This window comes from Schistocerca americana, chromosome 3 (genome assembly GCF_021461395.2).
Source record: "Schistocerca americana isolate TAMUIC-IGC-003095 chromosome 3, iqSchAmer2.1, whole genome shotgun sequence".
Taxonomy (NCBI): domain Eukaryota; kingdom Metazoa; phylum Arthropoda; class Insecta; order Orthoptera; family Acrididae; genus Schistocerca; species Schistocerca americana.
Window position 1 is genome coordinate 252,138,378 of NC_060121.1, and position 24,661 is coordinate 252,163,038.

Genomic DNA, 24,661 nt, shown 5'->3' on the forward strand with positions numbered 1-24,661 from the left:
TCCTGGCAGGCCTCATTCACCCATTCACCCCACAGTGTAAAATGCTTTAAAAATCTTGTAAGTGACTCACCTTGAGAATGGCTGAAAGTTTGTCAGTCAAAATATTGGTACAGGAGTTGATAATGTCCTGGGTGCACTCCCAAAAAATGATGGAACAAAAGTGTGTTTGTTGATATTGTAAAAGCAACTGAAGACTACTATATTGCAACTGAATACTTCTCTTTTGAGCACTGATGAATGTGCCACAAGTCCAGCGAATCAGAGCAAATAAACCAATCTTTTATTTAACCAGCAGCTTCAAGAAAATTAAAAAATAAACTTACCCAATCTTCTGATAATAAGTATTTTGGTCCAAAATAATGTTAGTGTGTCTTTTTGTGTTTATCTCTGTGAACATGTTCTTGAGCAAAGGACATTATTTCAGTGGCAGGGAAGTGATGCATTTCCGAACAATGCAACGTGTACATCAGTCTCATTTTCATGCAAATAGCTGTCAGTGTGAAGAAAAGAAGGGATGAGGAGGCAGAGACGTTAACACTGAGGTTTCTAAAGCATAGGATGTATCTCTGCAGATGCTGTCCATCATATTTGCAATAATATTGATCACAACTGAAAATGTATGAAATTGAGTGCACTGAATTTTCATTTGTTTCATTATCTTATACTAATTCATCTTACATGATACAATTAAAATATAAACTCTTATTATTATTTTCTGTTAAGAAAGACACTAAATGCTACATCCTAGCAGTAGTCAACAGGAAAGGATGAGGTTAGCAAGGACATAAAAGAAAAACCATAAATAAACTTATTTCATACAGTTTGAAAAAGACTTTTTCTGTTATGTATATGAATACATTAACAACCATGACAAACATATTTTACAAAGATATCATTCAGAAGTTATAACATTTGGAAACTCAAGAGGATTCTAGCTATTAAAATATCACAAAATAGCTTCTGCTTCCACTGTTTCTTGTTTTGGCACATACCAGGCTTTTAAGTCATCTCATAACCTTAAAAAAGACACTTAACACTGTTTTGAAATTTTTATTTTTGTAAATATATAACAAGACCAGTAAAATTTATAATTACAAAACAATAAATAGAATATGTAATGTAGCCTTTAGATGTTCAACCTTTGGTTGTATAAAACTGTTGTAATGTTCAAAGAGTTTTACTTTGACTGTTAGGATCAATATCCATCCAAAATGCAAAATGTAATTCCACAGATGATTCCAGTCATATAAGACTGAAAAATAAAAGTGATACAATTAACTGAGACACAATTTCAGATAACCAAAATTCATATACTTACAAAATAGATCTTATTTTCTTTCTGAAAATATTACAAATTTACATAGATATATTATTTCATACTATCTTTCATAGTATAAAAGTGTTTTTCCCTGCTATGCCTCATTTCATTCGGGAACTAACTCTACTCAGTGTATTAGTCCAGCATTCACAGTGTCCAGAACTCCAAGTCAAGTTATGTGTCTGAATAACAAATGGCAATTAGATTTAACTGTATTGTTCATGATTAAACCCACAAATTTAATTATCTCTTGAAATTAAGCTCTGAAACCTTCATTATTCAATTTGGCATTAACTGCTGGAGGGAAGAATAGGACATTCATTCAGCACCATCAGTGAAAGACACCTCAACTCACTTCTTGCTAAAGCGCCTCCTACATCCCAGAAAGTGCAAATTATATTACATAATGACTTAACAACAATAACTTCATTATCTAAGATGCTCTACAATCAGTAGAGATAAACAATATGTCCAATAAAAGAAATCACATCAATTAACACAAGGCATAAATAAGTTAAAACATGCAAACAATATTTTGTATAGTTGATATCACACAGTTTCTACTTACATACTATAAACAAAGAAGTCAAATATTAAAGTCTTAAATATTACCATACAGAACAAAACATATTCTTTAAAGTTCATTAAATAAATAACAGTCCCTTGAAACTACACGATATGTTACTGATATTCATTCTACACTCTGATATGGCTTTTTACTGTAATATAACTAAAACATGGATTTACAAACCCATTAGTCATAGAAACAATGAAAAAAGCTGTAGTCAGCTCCTGGGTCTTTCTTTTTACACCCACAATATCATTACTTTGGAACTAAAGAAAACTTCAGCAAAGCTTTACACAACAAAACATTTCATGTTTGTCACACAAAGAGTTCTTTTTTCTATGCAGTACAGGTTCTATGCTGCAGGCAAAGTTACAGAAACAAGAAAAGTCTACCTTGCTTCACAGAGTTCAAACAGTTGCCACTGTGATAGTATTTTTAGGCTTTCTGGCAGTAACTCTATGTTACCAAACCTATGCAGACATACTGCATGCTGGATAACAGAGTAGAAAGCTTACAACTGAAGTGACCTGTCAGTAATCTGGTTGGTAATTGCCACAATCATACAAAAAGTTAATGCTGTTGACTGTGACAGTGTTGATTTCATAGTGTCTTCCACCAGTCATTAAGTTATTTAAGAGTGAAAATTAATTATTTTTCTTTACTGTAGTAGTCCCGCTACTGCAGTATCATTCAGCACATGGGCATGTCATGATCATTCTTCACTCATCCAAATGACTGAACACAATATAATCACTTACTTGAGTAGCACCCATCAAACCAACTTCCTTTTGTCTTACACAGCACAAAATACATAAGTGCGCCTTAAATTGGCCACATACACAGTAACATGTACACACACTCATACTTGTGAACCATACATTAATGAGGCTATTAATCATCCTAATAAAAAAATTATGACAAAATATTGATACATACTTCACAAAGATATTTTAAATTTGTCATATAAAAACAAAGATACATTAACATCTACAAATCGTATCATTACTGTAGTCGCAAAGTGATTTTATTTTCTAAAAGGATGAGACAGAGTAAGTGTTCAAATATGTAACCAATATCTTTAAAACTAACAACTATCAGGATTGTCAGACCTTGTACTGAGTTAAATGTATTGCATAGAGCAATCAATCAAATAATACTGTAACTGTCAAATACAGTTTTTTTAATACAAGCAAATGACAAAATTTAAAGCATATCACATATAAATTGAACTAATCTTTTAGTAATTAGGAAGGGGTTGAATTTTGTAAATCTTGCAAATAAAATCAACATTTAGGTACACATGCTGACAATCCTAGAAAAATCAACAAGAGACCATCAGTTTCAACCATTATCAATAGATAAGGGTATAAAAGTCTCTCAGTGTTTACTTATCCGTAATTAAACATCTGGAATCAGAATACCAATGACTGTGTTATACCTGTTAACACACTTTTAATTACTTGTTATGAAATCACATTTATACTTTGTAGAGTCAGTTACAATACTGGTCCATATGTGAAGCCATTTCTGGAGCTAGTTCTTCCATCAAGCATCAAGATGCATCAGAGTTGACCATCACAGAGGGCACAATACGTCCAAAATTTGCTCGCTTGAACCTGTCCTCTAGCGTCCCAGGAATCTGATAAACCAAAATGTTAACATTACAGTCCTCTGCGGATTTGCAGTTAAACTGTATGTTTTATGTGATGGAGCTCATGTACATAGTATTATTTGAGTTTCTTGTCAGTTACTTAAATATTCAAATGTTACTTTTGTAATACACATACAGTAAAAAAATATCAAATGATAAATGATAGTTACATTGCTAACACTGCTTTAATGAATATTTATCTTTACAAGAATCCTTATAAGAACATCAAAATTAGTTGAAGTACTGCCGTTCAAAGATCTTCTTATGTCAAATCAATATCACAGTACTGACTTTCTAAGTGTTATGTGTCTCACAGTCCTTCATTATAGAGTTGCCAAAGTGCATGATAAGTTTATAGAGCAAAATATTTTCTTGATACATGTTATTTTAGCAGTATCACTTTTAAATCTTTTCTCCCCTAGTAGACTTGTCCTATACGAATTACCTTTGCGTGATTTTTAACCATACAACTGATGTCATATGTTTCTGAATATATTACTACTGCAATGCTCTTTTGATGTATGTACCCAGGAATGAAATCTAACAGCACATACAAATCTTTCCTTACGAGTCAACAACAAGTTAACAGATATGTACAAAAGTCATCACATGTACTAGCTGTTTGAATCCTGACAAAAATGGGAGTAAAGTGGCGAGGGGGAAGGGATAATTAAAAATTGGAAAATAATTTTTGCCAAAATCTTAAGCTTTCTTTTTTTTTGGGGGGGGGGGGGGGGGGGGGTGGGAGGGAGGGATGATGTAGGAAGAAGAGGGAAATTAGCAATTTAATGCCAGCAAGAAATAAACCTTGACAAATGTGAGCAGTTGTAAGTGTTAGAGGTAAACAATAGAGAGATTAAGAATAGAAGAGAACGCAAAACAAAAATGGGGCAAACAGAGGTTACATGAAGGACAGAATAGTGAAGGGGAATAATTAAATCAAAGAGAATAATTGACACCAAAATGAACTGTAAGATGCAGAAGAGTGACAGGAAGTAAAATTTTATTAGGGTTGGAACTTTAATAGTGGCAACTATTTATTTACAGCTCGTACAAAATAGAGATGTGTTTCATAGTTTTACTGACCTTCAGAGTATTCATCAGCATTGTGCATAACCCATTGCCAGCGATGTGGAAGTCATACGATACTCTTAGCAGTGCCAGTGGTGTTGGACAGTTCGAGCGGCACGGTCTATTGCCTGATGAATTTGTATCAGTTCTGAACCAAATGCTGTGAAGTGTTTCCTTCAGTTTAGAAATCGAGTTGAACTCATGAGGGCTTAAGTCAGGGGAGTGCAGTAGGTGGTATAGCACTTATAGCACTTAGCAGCCCATCAGTCCAGCAAATCAGTAACAGCTTGCACTGTACGTGCTTGAGCATTGTCCTGCAAAATGATGGTCACGTCCTGCAGAAAGTGTCATCACTTCTGTCTCTAAGCTGGTTGTAGGTTGTGTTCCAAAAATGAACAGCATAGAGACAGAGGCGATGACACTTTCTGCAGGACCTGACCATCATTTTGCAGGAGAAGGCTCAAGCACATACAATGCAAGCTGTTACTGATTTGTTTCACTGTTGGGGCTGCTAAGTGCTATACCACCTACTGCACTCCCCTAAGCCCTCATAAGTTCATCTTGATTTCTAAACTGAAGGAAACACTTCACAGCATTCACTTCAGAACTGCTACAAATTCGTCAGGCAATAGACCACGCCACTCGAACTGTCAACGCAACTGGCACTGCAAAGAGTATCCTACAACTTCCACATCACTGGCAATGGGTTATACACAATGCTGGTGACTACTTTGAAGGGCAGTAAAACTTTGAAAAATGTATCTATTTTGTACGAGCTGTAAATAAATAGTTTCCACTATTAAAGTTCTAACCCTCGTATAAACTAATTCTTGAGGAAATAAAGAGCTGGTACCATCAAGTGTGTTGTTCCCCACCCCACAAACACACCTACAAAATCTGTCACACCGAAAGCTCTCTGGCTTCAAAGCCTGCAAGTTTCTTAAACAATTATCTACCTGTAGCAATCCGATGGCAAACTGATATTTATTCTTGTATTCTTAGTGCAGGTTTGATTTAGGCTATTACTTTTATTAGAAACATAACTTTCATTCCATGCATTTTAAAGTTAATTACTTTTTTTATTTTGAGCCTGAAGTAGTTTCTCAAGTGGGGAAATTACATGATGTAATGCAACAATAATATTGTGGAATTTTTTAATCGGGAAAATGAACATCTAATTCTCATCTGATTATCTAGGCTTATATTTTATCCATTTAATTAAATTGCACAATAGGATTGCAAAAATGATTATCTTAGAAAGAGGGATGAAGGGTCCTTTCTTCCATTCATGTCAAAACTGAGACACTACAAACCTCCAATAACTTTGTTGGCAACAGGATATTAAATTTCTCTGACATGATTTTGAGTACCAACATTCAATTTTTAACAATGCACAACAGTAATTTCACTTCTGAATGCAAAAAATTTTAATGGTAACAAGCTAATCCACAACAAATACATCTCTGTGTATGGTGAAAGGTGAATACTGTAGTCTCACTGCCCTGAAGAGAACTGCTCAAGTTTGTAGAAACCTCAGCTTCTGTCTGACAGTAGCTATTTAGTTTTACAGAATGTCATGTCCTAATGCCCAGAATGATTTTACTCAGATTCAGTTCTAGTATTTGCATGGCTTCCCTAAGTTACTTCAAGTGAATGTCTGGACAGTTCATTTACAAGGCCATTGGTAATTTCTCTCCCATACTTCTCAGATCAGGTGAGAACTGTTTCTTTCCTTTCCTTCAACCCCCCCCCCCCCCCATCTCACCTTCTTTCTTTCTAATATCCTCAATTTTCAGTCCTAATCTTTTCTTCTAATTGAAAGTTATGTTTCCCTACAATTTAAGAAATCCTAAACCGAGCGTGTCAACAGCACAGATGACTGAAAACAGAATACAACCAGTTTTTATAGGAAAAATACATTTTCAACACTCACATTTTATCTTTATGGGGAAATGTGTCAACAGCACTCTAAAACCTGTGAAACACTGGTCAGATGCAGAGAGGAATAAATATTTTCTACTAAGTCAGCTATATGAATTTTCAATGCTGCTAAGTTTGTTTATGGTAGTGCTTTCCCATTAATGATGGTACACAACATTTTGTCATCTTGAAGTTTTCTTCAATTGTCAGTAACTTTAGCATTGATGCAGGAAACTGGATAGACCCAAGTTCCAGTCTTCTTCAACAATAAAATTCAGTTTACATTTATCTCCTTATGCCAAAGAGAAATATATACTCTGCTTTAAATGCCTTACGATTTCTTTCCAATTCTCCTTCCATTTGTTCTAGATGATTTATATGGTGCTTATATTTAGTTTTAGAAAACCTACTATCCTATATAAACATATGCATCACTGTGGTTGATAAAATTTATTCAGGGGCACATGCATATTCATAATTTCAAGATAAATACTGGTACAAACTTCAAAACCATGTTCCTAGGACCAGGTGGAGAAGGAAAGTCTGTGTAACCATAGGCTTAAAACATTTATTTTTGTGATGATGGAGCTTTGAATATCTGTGACATGGCACTGACATTATGACAGAAACCCTGACACAATTGTGCCTACAAGAATTCAGGCGAAGAAGAGACATCAATATGCTCAGCTTCGTCATCACTGCTATGCCACTGTGAGACAGTGTGAGGCTGGTAGTAAATCATTTGAAACACAGACAGTGTGACAGACACATGTAGTTCAAAATAAGGAAAAGCCAGCCACTCACCTATAGCGGACTAATGTGTGGACCACAGAAAACATAATATAAAACAATGTTCACATTAACTTTCAAGCTCTTGCTCTTTTTCTGCTAAAAGTACATGCATTCACACATGGAAACATACAGTACCACAGCCATGGTTCTGTACATTTGTGTGTGTGTGGGGTACTTTTATTAGAAAAAGAGCAAGAGCTCAAAAGCTCATGTAAATACCGTTATCCATTACACGTTTCTATGCTCCACACATATCAGTTTGTAATATATGAGGGGTTGCCTTTCTCTTATTTTACATATTGTTCCTTGCAGGAATTTCTATTAGTTTACTTAGCCTGCTCATAACAAAGTCATGACACTAAATTTATCAATATGGTATAATGTAGTTTATGCATGATGGGTCAACAGCCCAATTCCTTTTCCATGTGAAATGACATATAGAAGGTGTTTCCAACCACTCTCTAGACCTCATCCCAATTGACTTTTTCTTGAGGGACAATACAAACTATTTGGTTTTTGCTAGTCCAAAGAATAGTGTTTCACCAGATCCAGTTACTGAAGCATCTGAGAAGGTCTGTGATGTAACTCAAACATTATTAATGGGAACAACAATGTATGAAAAGACAGATTCCTACTTACCCTAAAGAAGATACATTAAGCTGCAACTTAAAATGTTTTCTTTATGGTAAGTAGCAATCTATCTTTTCCTACAGTGTTGATATTCCTACCTGGAGCTTCCACTGTTTGATCATTAATAGAAAGAAAGTCAATGTTGCTCAGTTTCAAAGCTTTCAGTGAAATGGCTAATATATATCGTAACAATGAGTATGAGAGAAGTACATGAACAGCATGTTTCAAACATTTCATCTTGAAACAGTGAGGTTTGGATTTATATATTTATTTAGATTTCTGTTCTTCTTCTTGTCTCATGAACATCCTTCCATAGTCATACCATCATTTATTTTACACTCCTGTATACTGGCATAGCAACTTCACTATATTAATTAACAATCAGTAAAATTTCAAGTAAATCAGAGATTCACAGAGTTTTCTTTGTGGTTAATTACTTAATCCAATTCTGCCTTAACAAAAAGGTACATAACATTTTAAGTACCTAGATAGGTTGCAGTTAATGTTGGGATAAAAATTTAAATAATGCTAAAGCTATCTTTGAAAAATAAACTATCACTAGACTCTTTTTTCGATGCTACAAAGTAAGTTTTTTTGTTCCCCCCCCCCCCCCCCCCCCTCTCCCCTTTTGTGTGTTCTTTTTCTTATTGCTCCTCTACAATGCACTTCATGCGAAGTTTTGCTTTACAAATTGTGTCTTAGGTGCATGCTTTAACATTGAAGTAGTATAATATTTAATTAATACCGGTCATGACATTCAAATGAAGACACATGTATATTACTTTTCTGGTTAATGTTAGAGCAATAATTTTTGCACTGAAAATCACTTTAAAATTCATTTGAAGAGTGGAGTTAATCAGCATACAGATTCTTGTAAATATGGTTGAATGAGTCATTTCCTTTTCAGCAAACACTTTACAGCCCCATCACACTCATATAAGAATAACACCCAGAGAGTTACATACCTATTTGCAATACTGGCATGAAATTTCACACTCACTGGTGCACACTCAGTTACATGCTCAGTATAACAACAAAACACTGGAACAACTACCCAATCCTAATGAAGTCAATAAAGTCAGTTAAATGTTTAGAGAGCTGTAATCATGTGTAGTTATAATTATAGCACTCATTTAGACTGAACTAGGACAGCTCTAAATAACATTACTAATGAGTGCTTCCTCCCCCCCCCCCCCCCACCTTCCGTCCATACAAGTGATACAAGCAAAGTATGGCAGCCAACAAAAGAAGGGAAAGAAAGAATCTAGGTCCTTTCCTAGATAAAGAGCAAGTCAACATCAGAAAACTGAAATGCTATAATATCTGTGGCAGCAGAATGTAAGAAAAAGAAATTCAGTTATGTAAAACTGACATAATTGGAATTTAACCTCGTAAGATAAAATGACAGTTGAGGATGTGAGTCTGAAATGGAATGAGGAGTAATGGAGACACACGACACCAATCCAGAATGACGAAAAATAATAATAAACCTTTACTTGGATCAAACTGCTGAATTCTGAACTGGAAAAACAAGTTTCTGAAACAAAGATTCTGAGGGATGTTCTCCAAGAGAGTAAATTGTCTTCTCTGTGTTTCAACCTGTATTCTGATTACATATTTAAAGAAAATCTTGTTAATTCTAAAGCTAGTGTGTGATTCTAAGGGCTCAAAATCAGTTCATTGAGGTATGCAGACCACTACAACTGTGACTGATGATCTTGGTGGACTGAAAGCTTTGCTGACTAAAAATATAACGGCAGTGAAACAGTGGCTTAACATCAGCAATTGATTAATTATTGTGCAAAGATATCGTTCACTGTCTTCAGCAACATTCAATAAGTTTCATTACAGTTGAATGGTCAAGTGACTGAGAAGAAGGGATATTTTAATCTATATTGATTTAATGACTTGATGGTTTTTAAAATCAAATTAATCAAAAAATACTTTAATCGTTATGAACTTGAAGGCTAAAGCAAGCAAAGTTTACAACAAAGTGATGAAGCAGCACAAATAATTTTCTTTAATCAAGCAGAAAAACCTGAGTCATTTAGACATATTATGAGAAGATACAAATGCTACTACAGTTAGTGCAAGAAAAAATGGGGCAATATTTTATGTTAAGTGCAAAAGGAATATCATGGACACACAACATACAAGAGTAGACAGGGGTTTAAGTTTTCAATGGTTATCCCAGTTACCAATGGTTATTCCAGCTACCAAAATAAACTAGCTTCTCCTCTGCAACTGTTGATGTTTGGAAACCACAGATTGAAGCTGATAATTTCATCAGTCTGGCATAAAAAAGGCCCATTGTTTTCAGGGATTACTCAAAATACATAAGGGCCTTGAAAATACCTTTATTGGCAAATAGTTGGCTAGAGAAGCAGAAAGGACATACAGTTAAACCCCAAACTAATGAACCAGCTTTTACAGAAGTCCCGCCTTTTAGAAATACTTCCATCGCTCCTGCTGAAACTCACATAAGAACAATGTTATAATGAACTCTGCTTTAAGAAAAGGTCCCCTTTAAGAAACTGAACATCAGAAAATTTAAATCTTGTTTTTAGCAAAGTTGCTAATATATCCCACTGAGTTCCTGATTTCTTTCAGTTTCACACTACATGAATGCAGTAAATGGTAATTGATTCTTTCATTCTATGCCTACTTAGATCACAGCTGTTTGGTCAATAACTCTACCTCTCTTGTAGCGTTATGGCTAGATGTGCTGAGCGAGTCGGAAATTTAATTCCACCTTGACTACAACGCAACTTAGGTCACATGACCTGATGTCACAGTCACTTGATCTACAAAGGACAAGGAAGTGTATTTGTTTGTTAAAGATGAGTCAAAGTTTTACTTTTGTGGAGCTATGGCCTGCAAACACAGATAGCTTACAATTCTGACAATCATCCATTATGTCAAAGATAATCTTAATATAAAACTTTCTAACATGGTGAAGAAATATGATTTAGCACTATCTACACCACTGGTATACTCCAAATAAGGAAGCATTAAATACTGAACCCAACAATTCTTCTGGATCCAAATGGGAGAACATTCATATTTCATCATACACTGTAGTGGAAAATGTTCTCTTACAATGATTCCAAGGAATGAGAAGTGGCAGCATTCCAATAAGTGGAAACATGCTCATGAAACCATCCTGAAGACTGGTGCTGAAAATTTCAGTGCAGTGAATGGCTGGTTGGATCATTTTAAAAGAGTTACAATCTGTCATTTCAAAATATAAGTGAAGAAAGTCAGGCTGTGGACTCAGAAAGTGTAAACTATTGGAAGAACATTACGCTGCCACAACTGACACAAGATTTTAAGTCTAGAGATATTTTCTAGCCTGGTGAAATTGGCATCTGTTATAATTTACTTTTGGCATAAACATATACCATTAATGGAGAGAAATGCTATCACGGTAAAAGAAGTAAAGGAAGAATGAAAATGGTATTGGGTGTAAGTAAACAGAGACGGAAGTGGAAAGTAACCTCTACTAATAACAGAAAATTTTAAAATTCCCAAGTGTTCAAAAACTTAACTGTCCTTACAGTTACAACAGAAGTGTCTGAATGATATCAGATTCCTTAGGTATTTAGGCGTCAAGATGGGTGCAGCATGAAGGAAAATTATTATCGACCAGCACCATGTAGATCCCAAGGAAGCGTAACTTCTGAGGAGTGTAAGTGTTCCTCTCTATGAACTATAGAAGTCATCTGCATCCACTGGACCTGTGCATAATACACCCTGTTAAAGCCAAGTACAGAGTAGCAGCTTACAGAAGTCACTTTCATTCCCTGAGAGGAAAGAAGTGATGATATTCCTTGTTCTACAGGCTACTCGTGCGTTTACTGCTGCCGCAAATTCTGTACCACAACAGGCTGTATTAAACTGTAACACAAAAGCTGGCTGTGGAACATCAGTTGCTGCAGAAGATGACATTATTCCAGAGGAAGAATGGGATAGGATTACTGATAAGTCTCAAAATGTGACATTCCAGGATTTAGTTTGCCATGATGATGTCCTTACTTCCACACATGAAATGGGTGCAAGTGAATGTCTGAAATGCTTGTGAAGGAACGCTGTGAAGCAGGAACTTGTGGTAGCAATGATGATTATGAAGAAGAAGGAGAAGAAAAGAGAAGACAACTGCTCCAAGTTTCGTTGATGCTGTGCAAGGAACTGATATTGTCAGCAATTTCTTTTCCTCTTTTAATGTACATGAATCAATTTTAACAAATATCAATAAATTGGAGCAACAACTTCTTTACTCCAATGTGTTGGAATGACAACACAAACAGCTCATCTTGATTTTTAAGAAAAAGTGTGTTCTGTGAAAAGTGTAATAACTATATATGTGTATTGTATTTAAATTTGAGTAGAGGATAATTAAATGCTTTAATTATGATTCTGGGTCACTCCTTCAGTATACTCAGGTGAAATTCCTGTTTAAGGAAAACTATTTGGGTCCCCAGAGGTCTGTTAAAAAAGGGTTTTACTGTAGCATCCTGCTGGACTACAATGCAGGGTTACTAGTATCTATTTAGTTTGAGTCTTTCCGAGAGTCATGTGACATTATTCTTTGATTATTCTAGATGACCTCATTTCTTTCACACATTGTCTAATTTAAGATTCACAGAAATCACCATCAATTTTTAAGTTTAACACAAAAACAAAATACTTAAACGGTAATAATTGGCAAATTAATGTAGTAGTATAACCTCCCAAATATGTACACTAAATTTTTTAAACATATCTTCATACCAAGAAACCAGATTTTCTTTGTTCAAAATACAATACTATTTACTGCTTTTTCGTTGTTTCCAAATAGCTTCAAGTTCCAAGGTACAGCTGTACAAATGTGTTTGAGTCCGGAGTGTCATCAAATAAACACCTAGTTGAACAAGATCACTTTCATTGAGGGATTTAATGGAATAGTATGAAGTTTGGAATGAGCATAGATATAGGATTTGCTAAGCAAGGCATGCAGTTAGCATCAGTATTCCACTATAAACATGCTTAGAAGTGGGCAAGAAATGAATGGAACAGCACAACCTTCTGTCATACATTAGTGTATTTATTCACAAAAGATCACAAAGACCAAGTATAAGTAGATTATTTGAGTCAACTGTTCTAATTCATTCCCAATACTAACATTGTCAAAACTGAAGATTACAGAAAGCTATCAAATTAATAAGATCATTTAACATTTCACTGGTGTTCCAATGACGACATCCTGAGATTACCGCTCCACTTCCTGAAAAATAACAACAGGACCAGGTCCCACAGCATTTTTGTCAGTCATTAGTTGTTTAGATAATTGAGCACACAAGAAGGTGCAGAATACAAAGTCATCTGTGAGTTAATAATAATATTAAGGCTAATTCTACATATTACAGTCTCAAATAATGAAGCAGATCAGAATGAGCAATAATTCTTTTCTACCAGCCTGGGAATAGAAGTATCAGAGCTTTCTAACCTAATCCATTCAAACAATGAAACATTTATTGTCTTTGATTCAAACCTTAAAAACTTGGTCTACCTCACCAAATGACTGCAATGACCGCACATTTGTTAAATAAAAATATATTTCTGTCTCACAATATGTTACAGTTAGAACTATTTGTTTCCTCTTCTTTTTACATTCAAGTGTTGTCTATTATTATTACTCATGTCATGGCTAGTGTTCTGTAACATGAAACACATGCATGCATTCAGCAGAAGACACAAAACACAGAAGTTGGACAGAAATATGGAAACACTAAAAACAAAATGCATTATCATGTCCAATATGGTGTATGAAACCATTGGCATTTGAAACAGCTTCTAGTCATCTAAGAATGGATAAATACAGGGCTTGTATGGTTTTCAAGGCACTATTATACCACTCTTCCTGCAAAATACTGGCAAGTTCAGGTAATGATGGTGGAGATGGATAGCGACCACGCACCCTTCTCTTCAAAGTAGAACACAAAGGCTCATAGATATTGAGATCTCGGGACTGTGGTGACCAAGGGAAATGTGACAATTCATCCTCCCACCCACATAACCAGTCCTGGACAATACAAACTGTGAACAAGAGTCCTATCATCTTGGAACACAATATCACCATTGGGGAACAAACATTGCACCATAGGGTGGACCTGATCAGCCAAAGTGGTCACATAATTCTTGGCAGTAATGATACCTTGCACAGTAAGCACGATGCTAATGGAATGCCATGACATTGTTGCCCGAATCATCGCGGAACTCTTGGGACATAAATGTTGCCAGGAGTTGACAACAATATAACACAAGCCTCATGACATTCTGCCATTGTTCTACAGTCCAGGTTTTATGGCTTGAGTGCCATGCTTTCCTGTTAAGGTATTTGGAACGCTCATGAGAGGTTTTGGAAGTCCAGCTTGCCCTGCAATTCCCAACTTATGGAGCTCTCTTCATGTTGTTTTGGTGCTGACAGGATTCACAAGTGTGTGGCATTCCATTTTGCAGTGACTTTTGCAGCTATTGTCCTCTCTATTTTTCATCCCAATCCTCTTCCATGACCATCAGCCTCAATCATTAAATAACTGCTTTTGTCCACATTTTAACTTAGCACATGATTTTTTTCCACTTTCCCCGCATGCAGTATAAATCTTCGATATGGTGCCTCTTTACGCATCAAACATTTCGACTACTCTGATTATGGGTGCAACCATCACATGTGCACCAACAATTTCATTATGTTCAAATTCACTTAGCTCCAACACAATGCACTCACAACTACACAGAATATTTGTTTCGACCATGACTGACACTTGCAATGTATTGAAGACATTGCACAGGTGCCGTTCGTGGTCAAATACAACAGCACATCCTGCAGGTTTGGATAATATCTGTATGTATATTGAAAAACGGATTTCTTGCTATGTTTACATATTTTTGTCCAACCCCTTGTATTTGAATATTTCATAACATATTCTTCCCCTTTCAATTGCCCCCTTTCTAAGTTTAACCTTGTATGGACTGTGATGTTATTAGACAAAGGGCTTGGCATCTGAACATGAAAAGTCAGTCATGGTTAGGAAGAGGGAATCATCTTATATACAAGGGTTGAATGAGAAGTAATGCCCCCACCTTCATTAATTTGGTTTGGATTGGAATATTTTAATAAATCAAATGCAGAAATAATCCTTAGAATGTGATGTTTAATTACCAATATTCACTTTTCCACATAATCACCAGACAATTGGATACATTCCTGCCAACAATGAACAAGTTTTCTGAAGCCGTCACAGAAGAAGTCAACACTCTGTTTCCACAACCACAGTGTCACAGTTCTCTCAATGTCTTCATCAGAAGCATAACAATGTCCCCGCGGATTGTTTTCATTATCGGGTACAGATGGAAGTCAGACTGTGCTAAATCTGGACTGTATGGAAGATGCTGTACGGTCGTGAGATTCAATCTCTGAAGTTCTGCTGTGTTGGCAAATGAAGTGTGTGGTTTGGCATTGTTATGCTGCAGGAAAACATTTCCCTCTCCTTTCGGAACCTTGCTAGCTGCTGTTTCAGAGTTTGCAGTGTTGTGATGCAATGCTCTGCATTAATTGTTGTTCCATGATCAAGGAAATCAACATGGATAACACCATCTGCATCCCAGAACACTGTGGCCATGATTTTCCAGCTGAGGGCTGCGTCTTTAATTTCTTTTTCTGGGCAAGTCTTTGTGGCGATATTCCATAGACTAACGTTTCATCTCTGGGTCATAATGGTGTACCCATGATTCGTCTCCTGTCACAATTGAATGGAGAACATTCTCATAATGTGAGAGGAGTTCCTGGCATTTCTCTGTGAGTGGTACGACACAATCATCCTGAATCAATCTGTCACCATTTTGCTTGTGAAACTCGGTGGTTGATGTCAAGGGACATCCAACTCTGTTTGTCACGCAGGTCAGATGTTCCCGCCTCAGCATCTTTAAACTGACTTGCCCAATGACGCACAGTACTCACATCAACACAATCTCCATAAACTGCTTTCATTCTCTGATGAATGTCCTTTGGGGTGACACCTTCTGCTGTCAAGAATTCAATGACTGGACATTGCTTAAATTGCATTGACCAACTGTCTGGGCAGGGTTCCATACTTTACACTGTAACAACACAACCGTTCAATGCTAAGGTTTCCTGCCAACTGGAGCTGTAGAGAAGAGGCTACAGAACAAGCCAGTACCTGCCACATACCAATACTGCCAACTGTTGAAGAGTTACTAAGATGGAGGCATTACTTTTCAGTCAACCCTTGTATTTCCTTGACATTATCAAAAGCAAATAAAATTCTTATTCAGTCATTTAACTGTTAAAACATTTTCTCCTATTAACATTTTACCACTGAGACAGCACCAGTTCAAGTCACCCCATGGTATCATGAAAATAAAGCATGGTGTTTAACCACTGATACAGCTGTCTTAAAAATTTGCAGTGAATTGATTTGTACAACTATTTGTAGGGAAAATAACTATGCAAGTGCCAGATAATCTGAATCACACAACCTGCAAAGGCCATCCAACAACTAGACTTTAAAATGGAATTCTTTCTTTAAAAATCGTACATCTCAGCTGAACGCCACATTGATAAATTTACTGTTGTTGTTCGCATTATAATAATGTGTAGGGTCTACACATCATAACGTCTTATCATATATTACATAGGTCACTAAAGTCAACAATTTTTCATTATGAGAATAAAAATAGATTTTGTCTTATTTCTGAGGCTAGCAGTATGGACTACCTCACAGTTAATATATTCACTCATTTACATGTTGCAAAAAAGTTCATGTTTTTGACTTGAATCTTTTTCCACAGACATCAGTGGGGCAGTGAAGCAGTATTTCGTGTTTATTGAGATAATAATTCCTCAGGTAATATAAGGCTATCATAAGAAATGGCTTTTCAACACACATTAAAACTTTTTAGCTTCCACTGTTTCACCTCAAATGGGCATTCAACTAACTAATGGATTGACCTCTCCAATGATTACTTGAAAGCTGCAAGGTGTTTGCCAGCTAATAATATAAGGTTATCACATAAAACAAGAATAATTTCAGTACCCAATTCTCAGAAAATTAAAAAAATGTATTTTTTTTCCTCAAAAGAAAGCCAAAAACACAAAACAAACTGCTGAAGCTGAATACTTATTTGAAAACAGTGAAATTATTTTTTAAAACATGGCACTTTTGTAGGTATGCAGTACTTGTATTAAGATGAAATGGTAAGCCATAAGCAGTTCGTAATCTGCACACAAAAAAGATTCTTATGAATATGATCTAATAGGGATTTTGTCTGTAGGCTTCTGACAAAATGAGCTTCAGCTGTTAATAGTTGTGGGTTCTCTGGCTGTAAGTCTGGGCAAATTTGCACCAGCCAGTACCACTGTAACAAACCACTAGACGGAACCCAGTTTTATCCCCAATTTGTGAAGAGATCAAATATAACTTCAAAATACTGAAAACCAATATCCTGTTGAAAACTCTGTAATAGTGTAACTATGGAAATCCACTTCTAAGAAGCAATAAATATGGTGAAAAGACCATCTTGTACCTACAGAAGCAAGCACACCCATAAGAAGACCAGGAAAGGGGAGAACGTCGTGGGGAGGACGACACTCAGATTGAAAACAACTACTGTGGCACCTCTCATTGCTCTCAATAACACACAAAATCTTATTACTGTCCATTCTAAACTGACCGGAAGTAAAACCGAGGTTTCCAGAAAAGCCTCATTAGCAAAACAAATAACTGGAGTGAAAATGATGTCACATATTGAAATAACAAACAAAAATTCATGTACATATTCTCTCTCTCTCTCTCTCTCTCTCTCTCTCTCTCTCTCTAGCAGACTTCTAGAAGCCATCTTCAGCAACTATTGTGCATTATTCAACACTCTTATAATAATGGGGGAATTCACAAAAACTGTTAACAGTAATAAAACCATGACTGACTAGCGTGATGTGCAAACTGAAATTCAAAGAATGCTTATCTTATTCCTTTGGAACCAAACACTTTGGTGAAAATCTAAATATAAATGAACAAGACAAATGGGATTTTGCAGCAAGAGCCATGGAGATGATGATAAATGCATATCAGAGCACCCAAGACATACCTAAAGTAGTCCTTAAATTATGTTCAGCAGCCTGTCTAAGGTTTAAAAGCAACATTATATCATTTCTGTGAGTAGTTTCGGCAACATATCATTATATGGAGCACATAAAACAAACTGCTTACAATGACATAAAAATTATTAAATCATGATACAATACATTTTGAGGTGGCTGCTATGCATTTGCATACATGTAGCCAGGAATTTGATAGTTGAGATGAACCAAAGTTTGCATAACACATTTCAACATGCATGTAAGCTATAGCACTGAATCTCCTCACATGCATTACTCAAAGAGCACTGCACCTAATAACCTAATAATTTTTCCACCATCCCAAGCTATATGTGCATTAAATTTTCCAGGTGATGATTTTTGCTGCAAGTAGTTGCAGAAAGAGATGTTCACTCATACATAGCAAGCATAATTTTGTTCTTAAATACAAGAACAGTGCTTTTCTATAAATACAGAAATGAATGAATATAACATTGTCATCCAGACAAGATCTCTTAACACGTGCAAAAGACTGATCTTATACTGTGTTGCTTGCTTAACTTGAACTGAAAGAGGGAAAGATCTTGCCCAACATATGTGACACAAACTACGAAAACAAGATCTACATAAGAAAGCTCTCAATCCCTTTTTCTCCACGACAGAGAAGATTACAAACACAATGAACAGCTGCAGACCTATCTTACATGTTCATATATGATTGATAGACAGTGTCCAGTGGATTAGAAACTTCTTTGGTGTATTTTATTCAAAGTCAGAAGCAACACTTTGCTGGTACATTCTTCATTTTGTCATCTACATTTACACTGGTGTCCAAAATTAAAGCAACAAACTGCTATTTCCCCGTCCTGCATCTAATTCACAATATAGCCATACAAACTGTCAACTGATGTCATTATGATCATGTTCTGCGCAGAAGATGGTATTCTGATCAATGGACAACCACGTCAGCAATGACGTCAGGACTTCTATCAAGCAGTGTAGTGTTTGCAGGGTAGTCCCACAACCACAATCGCTATATACAGTTACAAGCTGTGCAGTATGACACAGAGAAGATGCCTGCTGACTCTTGTTGTGGGGGACGATAAAAAGAATGGATGCAGGGGAGTCACAAACTGATGTAGCTCAGTGGTTTAATGCGAATCATTCTGTTGTTTCTCGGATGAGACGACAATTTATAGAAACCAAAACTGTATTCCGGAGACCAGAACAGGGCCGACCATGTGTGACATCAGAAAGAGCGGGCCATTATTTGGCTGTAAGGGCAAAAAGGTACTGCCTTACTACTGCACTGCAACTGGCATCTGACCTCACAGTATTCCCTAACTCGTATTGAGATATATGGTGTACAGAAGGCTTCAGCAGAGTGGCCTTTACTGTTGGAGACCTGGTGTCTGTTTACCTCTGGCGTTTCTTCACAGAAGGGAATGTCTAGAATGGAGCCGTCATCATTCCACCTGGAAGGTTGAATGGTGGGCCAATGTTCTTTTCATAGATGAGTCCCGATTTGGTCTGGAGAGTGATTCTCGATGGATTCATATCTGGAGGGCATGTGGAACTCGATTTCAGCACCCAAACATTGTGGAAAGAGACCAATATTGAGGAACATCCCTAATGGTGCAAGCAGGGATTATTTTGACCACTCGAACACCATGAAATTGTACAGGTGAATCAGCAAGATTTAACTGCTGTCAGGTGCCACAAGGAAATCTAGGGATCTCATGCATGGTTGTTGCGAGGTGCTGTGAGCCCAGACTTTTTACTGATGAATGATCTCATGCGTGGTTGTTGCGAGGTGCTGTGAGCCCAGACTTTGTACTGATGAACGATAATGCTCGGCCCCATAGAGCATGGGTGGTCTATTTTTTTTGGAAATGGATGACATTGCACGCATGGCATCGCCTGCTCACTCTCCCGATTTGAATCACACAGAGCCTGTCTGGGACGCACTAGGAAGATGGGTTGCATCACATCAGCATCCACCAACCACTCTCAAAGACTTGTGAGCACCTCTGCAGAAAGAATGGACATTATTGCCTCAACATGAGATTGATGATATCGTTCACAGCATGTCCTACCATTTTCAGGCCTATATTGGGGCCAGAGGTGGTCACATCCCATACTGAGCACATTAACCAGATGTCAGAATGTGTGTGCAAATTTGCTAAGGTGGAAAAAAACTGAATAATACTTTTGTCTACGCATGCTGTTTTGTGGTGAAATAAACACAACCTAGCAAAATTTCCATTTTTTGCTTTAATTTTGGACACCAGTGTATATCCATACTCCACAAACAACTCTAACACGCTTGGTAGAGGAAGTTCCTATTGCACCAGCTGCGTCCGTCATGAAATGTCTCTAAGACATTAGACATTCACCAGATAACATGCACAGTTAAAATCCTGCAGGATAATTATCATAACTTTTGTGGCTTCCCAAGTAGAGAAATTGTCAACTAATGTGAACTGGCATATGTATGCCATTTAAACATAGTGTAGATGACTGATTAGTGAGTAACAATCAAGAGAAGGCTTGAATAAATGATGATATGAGATCATAACCAATGGGGTGCACAGAAAAATAATGCCAAGTCTGAAGTGCCAAGAAATGAAGTCTTCTGATCTACCCATACAACTACCAGATTCAAGTGATTGGAACTTCACTATTTAAAATACATTCTGTATTTTGCCATCTACATCCACACCCTGAAAACCACTGTGAAGTGGTGCACTGAATCAGTTATTATAGCTTCTTCCTGTTCCAGTCACAAATGGAGCATATGAAGAATAACTGTTTAAACACCTCTGTGCACACTGTTAATCTAGTCTTGTCCTTGCAATCCTTCTGGGAGTGATACTTTGAAGGCTGTGATATATTCCTACATTTCTCACTTAAAGCTGGCTCTTGAGACATATAAGAAGAGTTTCACAGGATGTGTACACATGGAGAATGAAAATTCAGCCATAAAACACTGACTACACCACTTACTTATTATTTCTCTCCAGGCACAATCACAGCTTTTTATCTGATGGAGAAAAACATCACCTAAGTTTGCTGATTAAGAAACTACATAAATGGAAAAGGCCTGCACAAACATAAGACAGTAGTTCTAAAAATAACAAACTTTCTTAATTTCTTGTAAGCTATCTGATGGGTCAGTGTTGATATGTTCCTGAACAAAACCATATTACCTTCATCTTAGCTGAACAGCTAGATTATAAGATCCGTGGACAGCAATGGCAGTTAGCTAACGTTAACCCCTTGTTTTTTAATAATCAAACTGAAAGAACTGTAGACAATAATGGTAATCAGAATTCCACTGTTACCAGTCCCAAGTCTAGGGTGTCATCTTGCAAGTGACAAGGAAGGAGGAAGGAGAGGAGTAACACCTCGTAAATAAACCCGGGTCCATCTGGCTCTGTATGGTTGCTCCCAGTAGTGGCCCCTGTCTAGGTTTACTAGGTGAAACCTGGTCAATGGTTCCAAAGGTGTAAGAGGAAACTCAGGTTCCCAATGATGACAGAGCGGAAGAACTACCTTCAGAAATCACAAGCTCATTTTCTTGTGACCCTCGGGCTACTCCCAAAACAACTTTTTTCAATCATGGAAGTGTGTGATGTAAACTATTTTACCCCTGGTGAACAATCCACGTGTACATCAGTAGACATTCAGATTCTGTGGAGTCTGCAACAATGCTCAAAGACATGTCGGAGCGTCTTGGAACCTCATCTAAATTTCAACATAAACAACCAAAGTACTCAGCAACTTTTAATGATAACTCATGCTGAAGACCGGAAAACTAAAAGATCTTACGAATATGCAAAAGAATCACAACATACTCATAGCAGCCATTCAAGAAACATGATACATGCAATACAGGTACCTTCGACTCCAAAGGTTTTACAATATACAATGGGAGAGTGGGACATATAGTGATGAAAAATGTACCACATCTTAGAACAGCCTTTATAAAAATCTTGAACTCAGTAGTTGACTGATTCCCCATCACCAAAACTCTCAAGTCTTGCATTCACGAGCACAAACAAAATCTACACAATCATCGATGCCGATGCCCCTATAAATGAAGATAACAAGAAAACCAAAGAAAAAGTAGAAGCCCTGTGGAATCAACTAGATGACATTAGTCAGAAAATTCCAGAAAAAACATCACCATTTCTCTTGGAGACTTACTTATATAACTTATATATAAGAAAATTACTGGAAATTATCTTGGCCATGAAAGGACAAACAGAAATGGCACCAGGCTAATAGAACTCTGCCAAGTGCATCACCTAATTCTTAAATCTACAGCTTTCAAAAAACTACCACCAAAACAAAAGACATAAACATCCCCAAATTCCCCCCAAATTCCAACCTAGGGGAATAACAACTTGATAATATAGCAATCAAGAAAATTTCTCACAAAGAAATCATGAATGTTACAGGACTCAGTGGTACAAACTTGGATTCAAACCACTACCTCTTTAAAATTAAGTTCAAAGTCATCCCAAACGGAAAATGCAGCATGAAACAAACCAAAGATAAAAAATACAGCACTGAAAAAATATTAAAATCAGATGAATTCACAAAAGCAACAGAAACAATTCAGACCCAAAGATGCGAGGATATCAAGGAAAACATTACTATGGCCGAATGGATAGCACCGATCATAAAAACCAAAAAACATGCCTGGTGGTCACTAGAATGTGCTGCTCTCACTGAAACAAGAAAACAGGCATGGCAAAATTGGCAGTCACAGAAAACATAAGAAAGCAGATTAAGTTTCATTAGAGTTACAAAAGTGGTAGATAAATGTATAAAAGGATTACGAAGATTGATGGAAGCAAAACTCTTCTCCAAATTCGTGAAGAATTTACTAAAAACAGCACAAGAAGCTTTTAGAGAACGGCCAAACAAAGGTTATCAAGATACAAAGCTCCCACTCTCCAATTTTGAAACATAAATGGGACCATCACTCGCAATAACACGAAAAACGGCAAGATATTAGCAGTCTACTTTGAGAAGCTCCTGAATTGTGAACCCATCCTTGAAAAATCTGAACCCATCCCAAATAACAGTGAGAGGCCGGATACAGAACCATCAATGACTGAAGAACTACAAAAGGTAATTTCAGAACTGAAGAACAACAAAGCGTCCAGAGAAAACCAAATAGTGGCCGAACTATGGAGAAAAAATGCTGACAAAAATGCAGTTACATCCCTTCAATGTGTTGTCGATAAAATCTGGAAAAAAAGAAGAGATCCCTGCAGAATGAAGAACAGCTCTCATCCACCCTATCCACCAGAAAGACTTGAAGACAGACCCAACAAATATAGAGGAATATCACTGCTGGATGTAACATACAAGATTCTTTCTAAAGTCCTTCCGAACATTGGATCTGCTAATCAGGGAATACCATAGAGGATTTAGAAAGGGCAGATCATGCTCGGAACAAACACAAAACCTCAAAAACATTATGACATACCAAAAATCAAGGACAAAGACATATGTCATCTTTTTCATTGATTTCAAAAAAGCATATGATTTGATTGACATAGACTCTCTATTAGCAGCCCTGGAAGAAATGAGTTTGGATAAGAAAACAACTAATATCATAAAAGTGACACAAATACATTTTCAAAAGTTAAAGTCATAGGTGAACTATCAGATCCCTTCCAAAGAAAAATGGGGATGACACAGGGGGATGGCCTCTCACCATTGCTGATCAATTATGTGCTTGAGAAAGTAGTCAGAGAATAGAACACAAATATAAAGAGTGGTATAAGATTAGGTTGCAAAAACAAGAACCTTAAAGTAAACTGCATTGCCTTTGCAGATGATCATGACAAACATCAAGAATTCAAGTAAACACCATAAAGTCCAAGAACAAAAGATTGAAATAGTAAAATAATTTAAATATCTAAGACAATGGATTAGTTGGATTGCCGGGGAAAGCAAAGCAATGAAATCCACAAAAAATAAACTTGAACTGCCCTTCCAACTAACAAAAGATACATACAACACAAAATTCCTTTCATGGGGGTCCAAAATTACACATTACAACACAGTAATCACTGAATGTAGCAGAAACACTAAACATGAACTTCAAAGGCCAAATGGAGAAACTTGAGATAAAGGAAAGAAAAATTTTAAGAAAAATCATAGGACCGAAATTCCAAGATATAATAAAATAGTATACATAAGAAATGAAACTCTCTACAAGGAAATCGGAAAACTTTCAGATCTTTTTGGAATGAACTCTAACAGATAAAACAAACAAATCTTTGACTTTTTCCATGACCACAAAACAAAAGCCAACTAGTTTAATAAACTCAAAAAGACCTAGTAGAACTAAAGATTTCAAAAAAGTCACTAATCAATTGAACAGCTAAATTAATTACTAAAGATGAAAATATAAAGATCCTAGACAAATCTACACAAAAATCCAAACACATCTCAAAAAAAGAGAGGAAAAGAAGAGCAGAAATAATGAAGAAATACTGGCCACTGAGACGAAAAACACACAAAAAAGAAAATAACAACACACAAACAAATGTT

At 36.4% G+C, this 24,661-nt stretch overlaps 1 protein-coding gene across 5 annotated transcripts in view; it reads right to left on the reverse strand.

The window, feature by feature from the left end:
• Positions 1 to 816: 816 nt before the first annotated feature.
• The window catches only part of LOC124607292 (6-phosphofructo-2-kinase/fructose-2,6-bisphosphatase 2), a 373,085-nt gene continuing 349,240 nt past the window's right edge, over positions 817 to 24,661 (reverse strand). For 4 of the 5 annotated variants that reach the window (XM_047139579.1, XM_047139583.1, XM_047139582.1 and 1 more), the window contains one exon: positions 817 to 3,525. In XM_047139579.1, the coding sequence (XP_046995535.1) occupies positions 3,439 to 3,525 (87 nt within the window). In that variant the 3' untranslated portion in view covers positions 817 to 3,438. Of the gene's footprint in view, positions 3,526 to 13,012; positions 13,214 to 24,661 lie in introns of those variants that run through there. The other variant, XM_047139581.1, reaches the window with a different exon arrangement.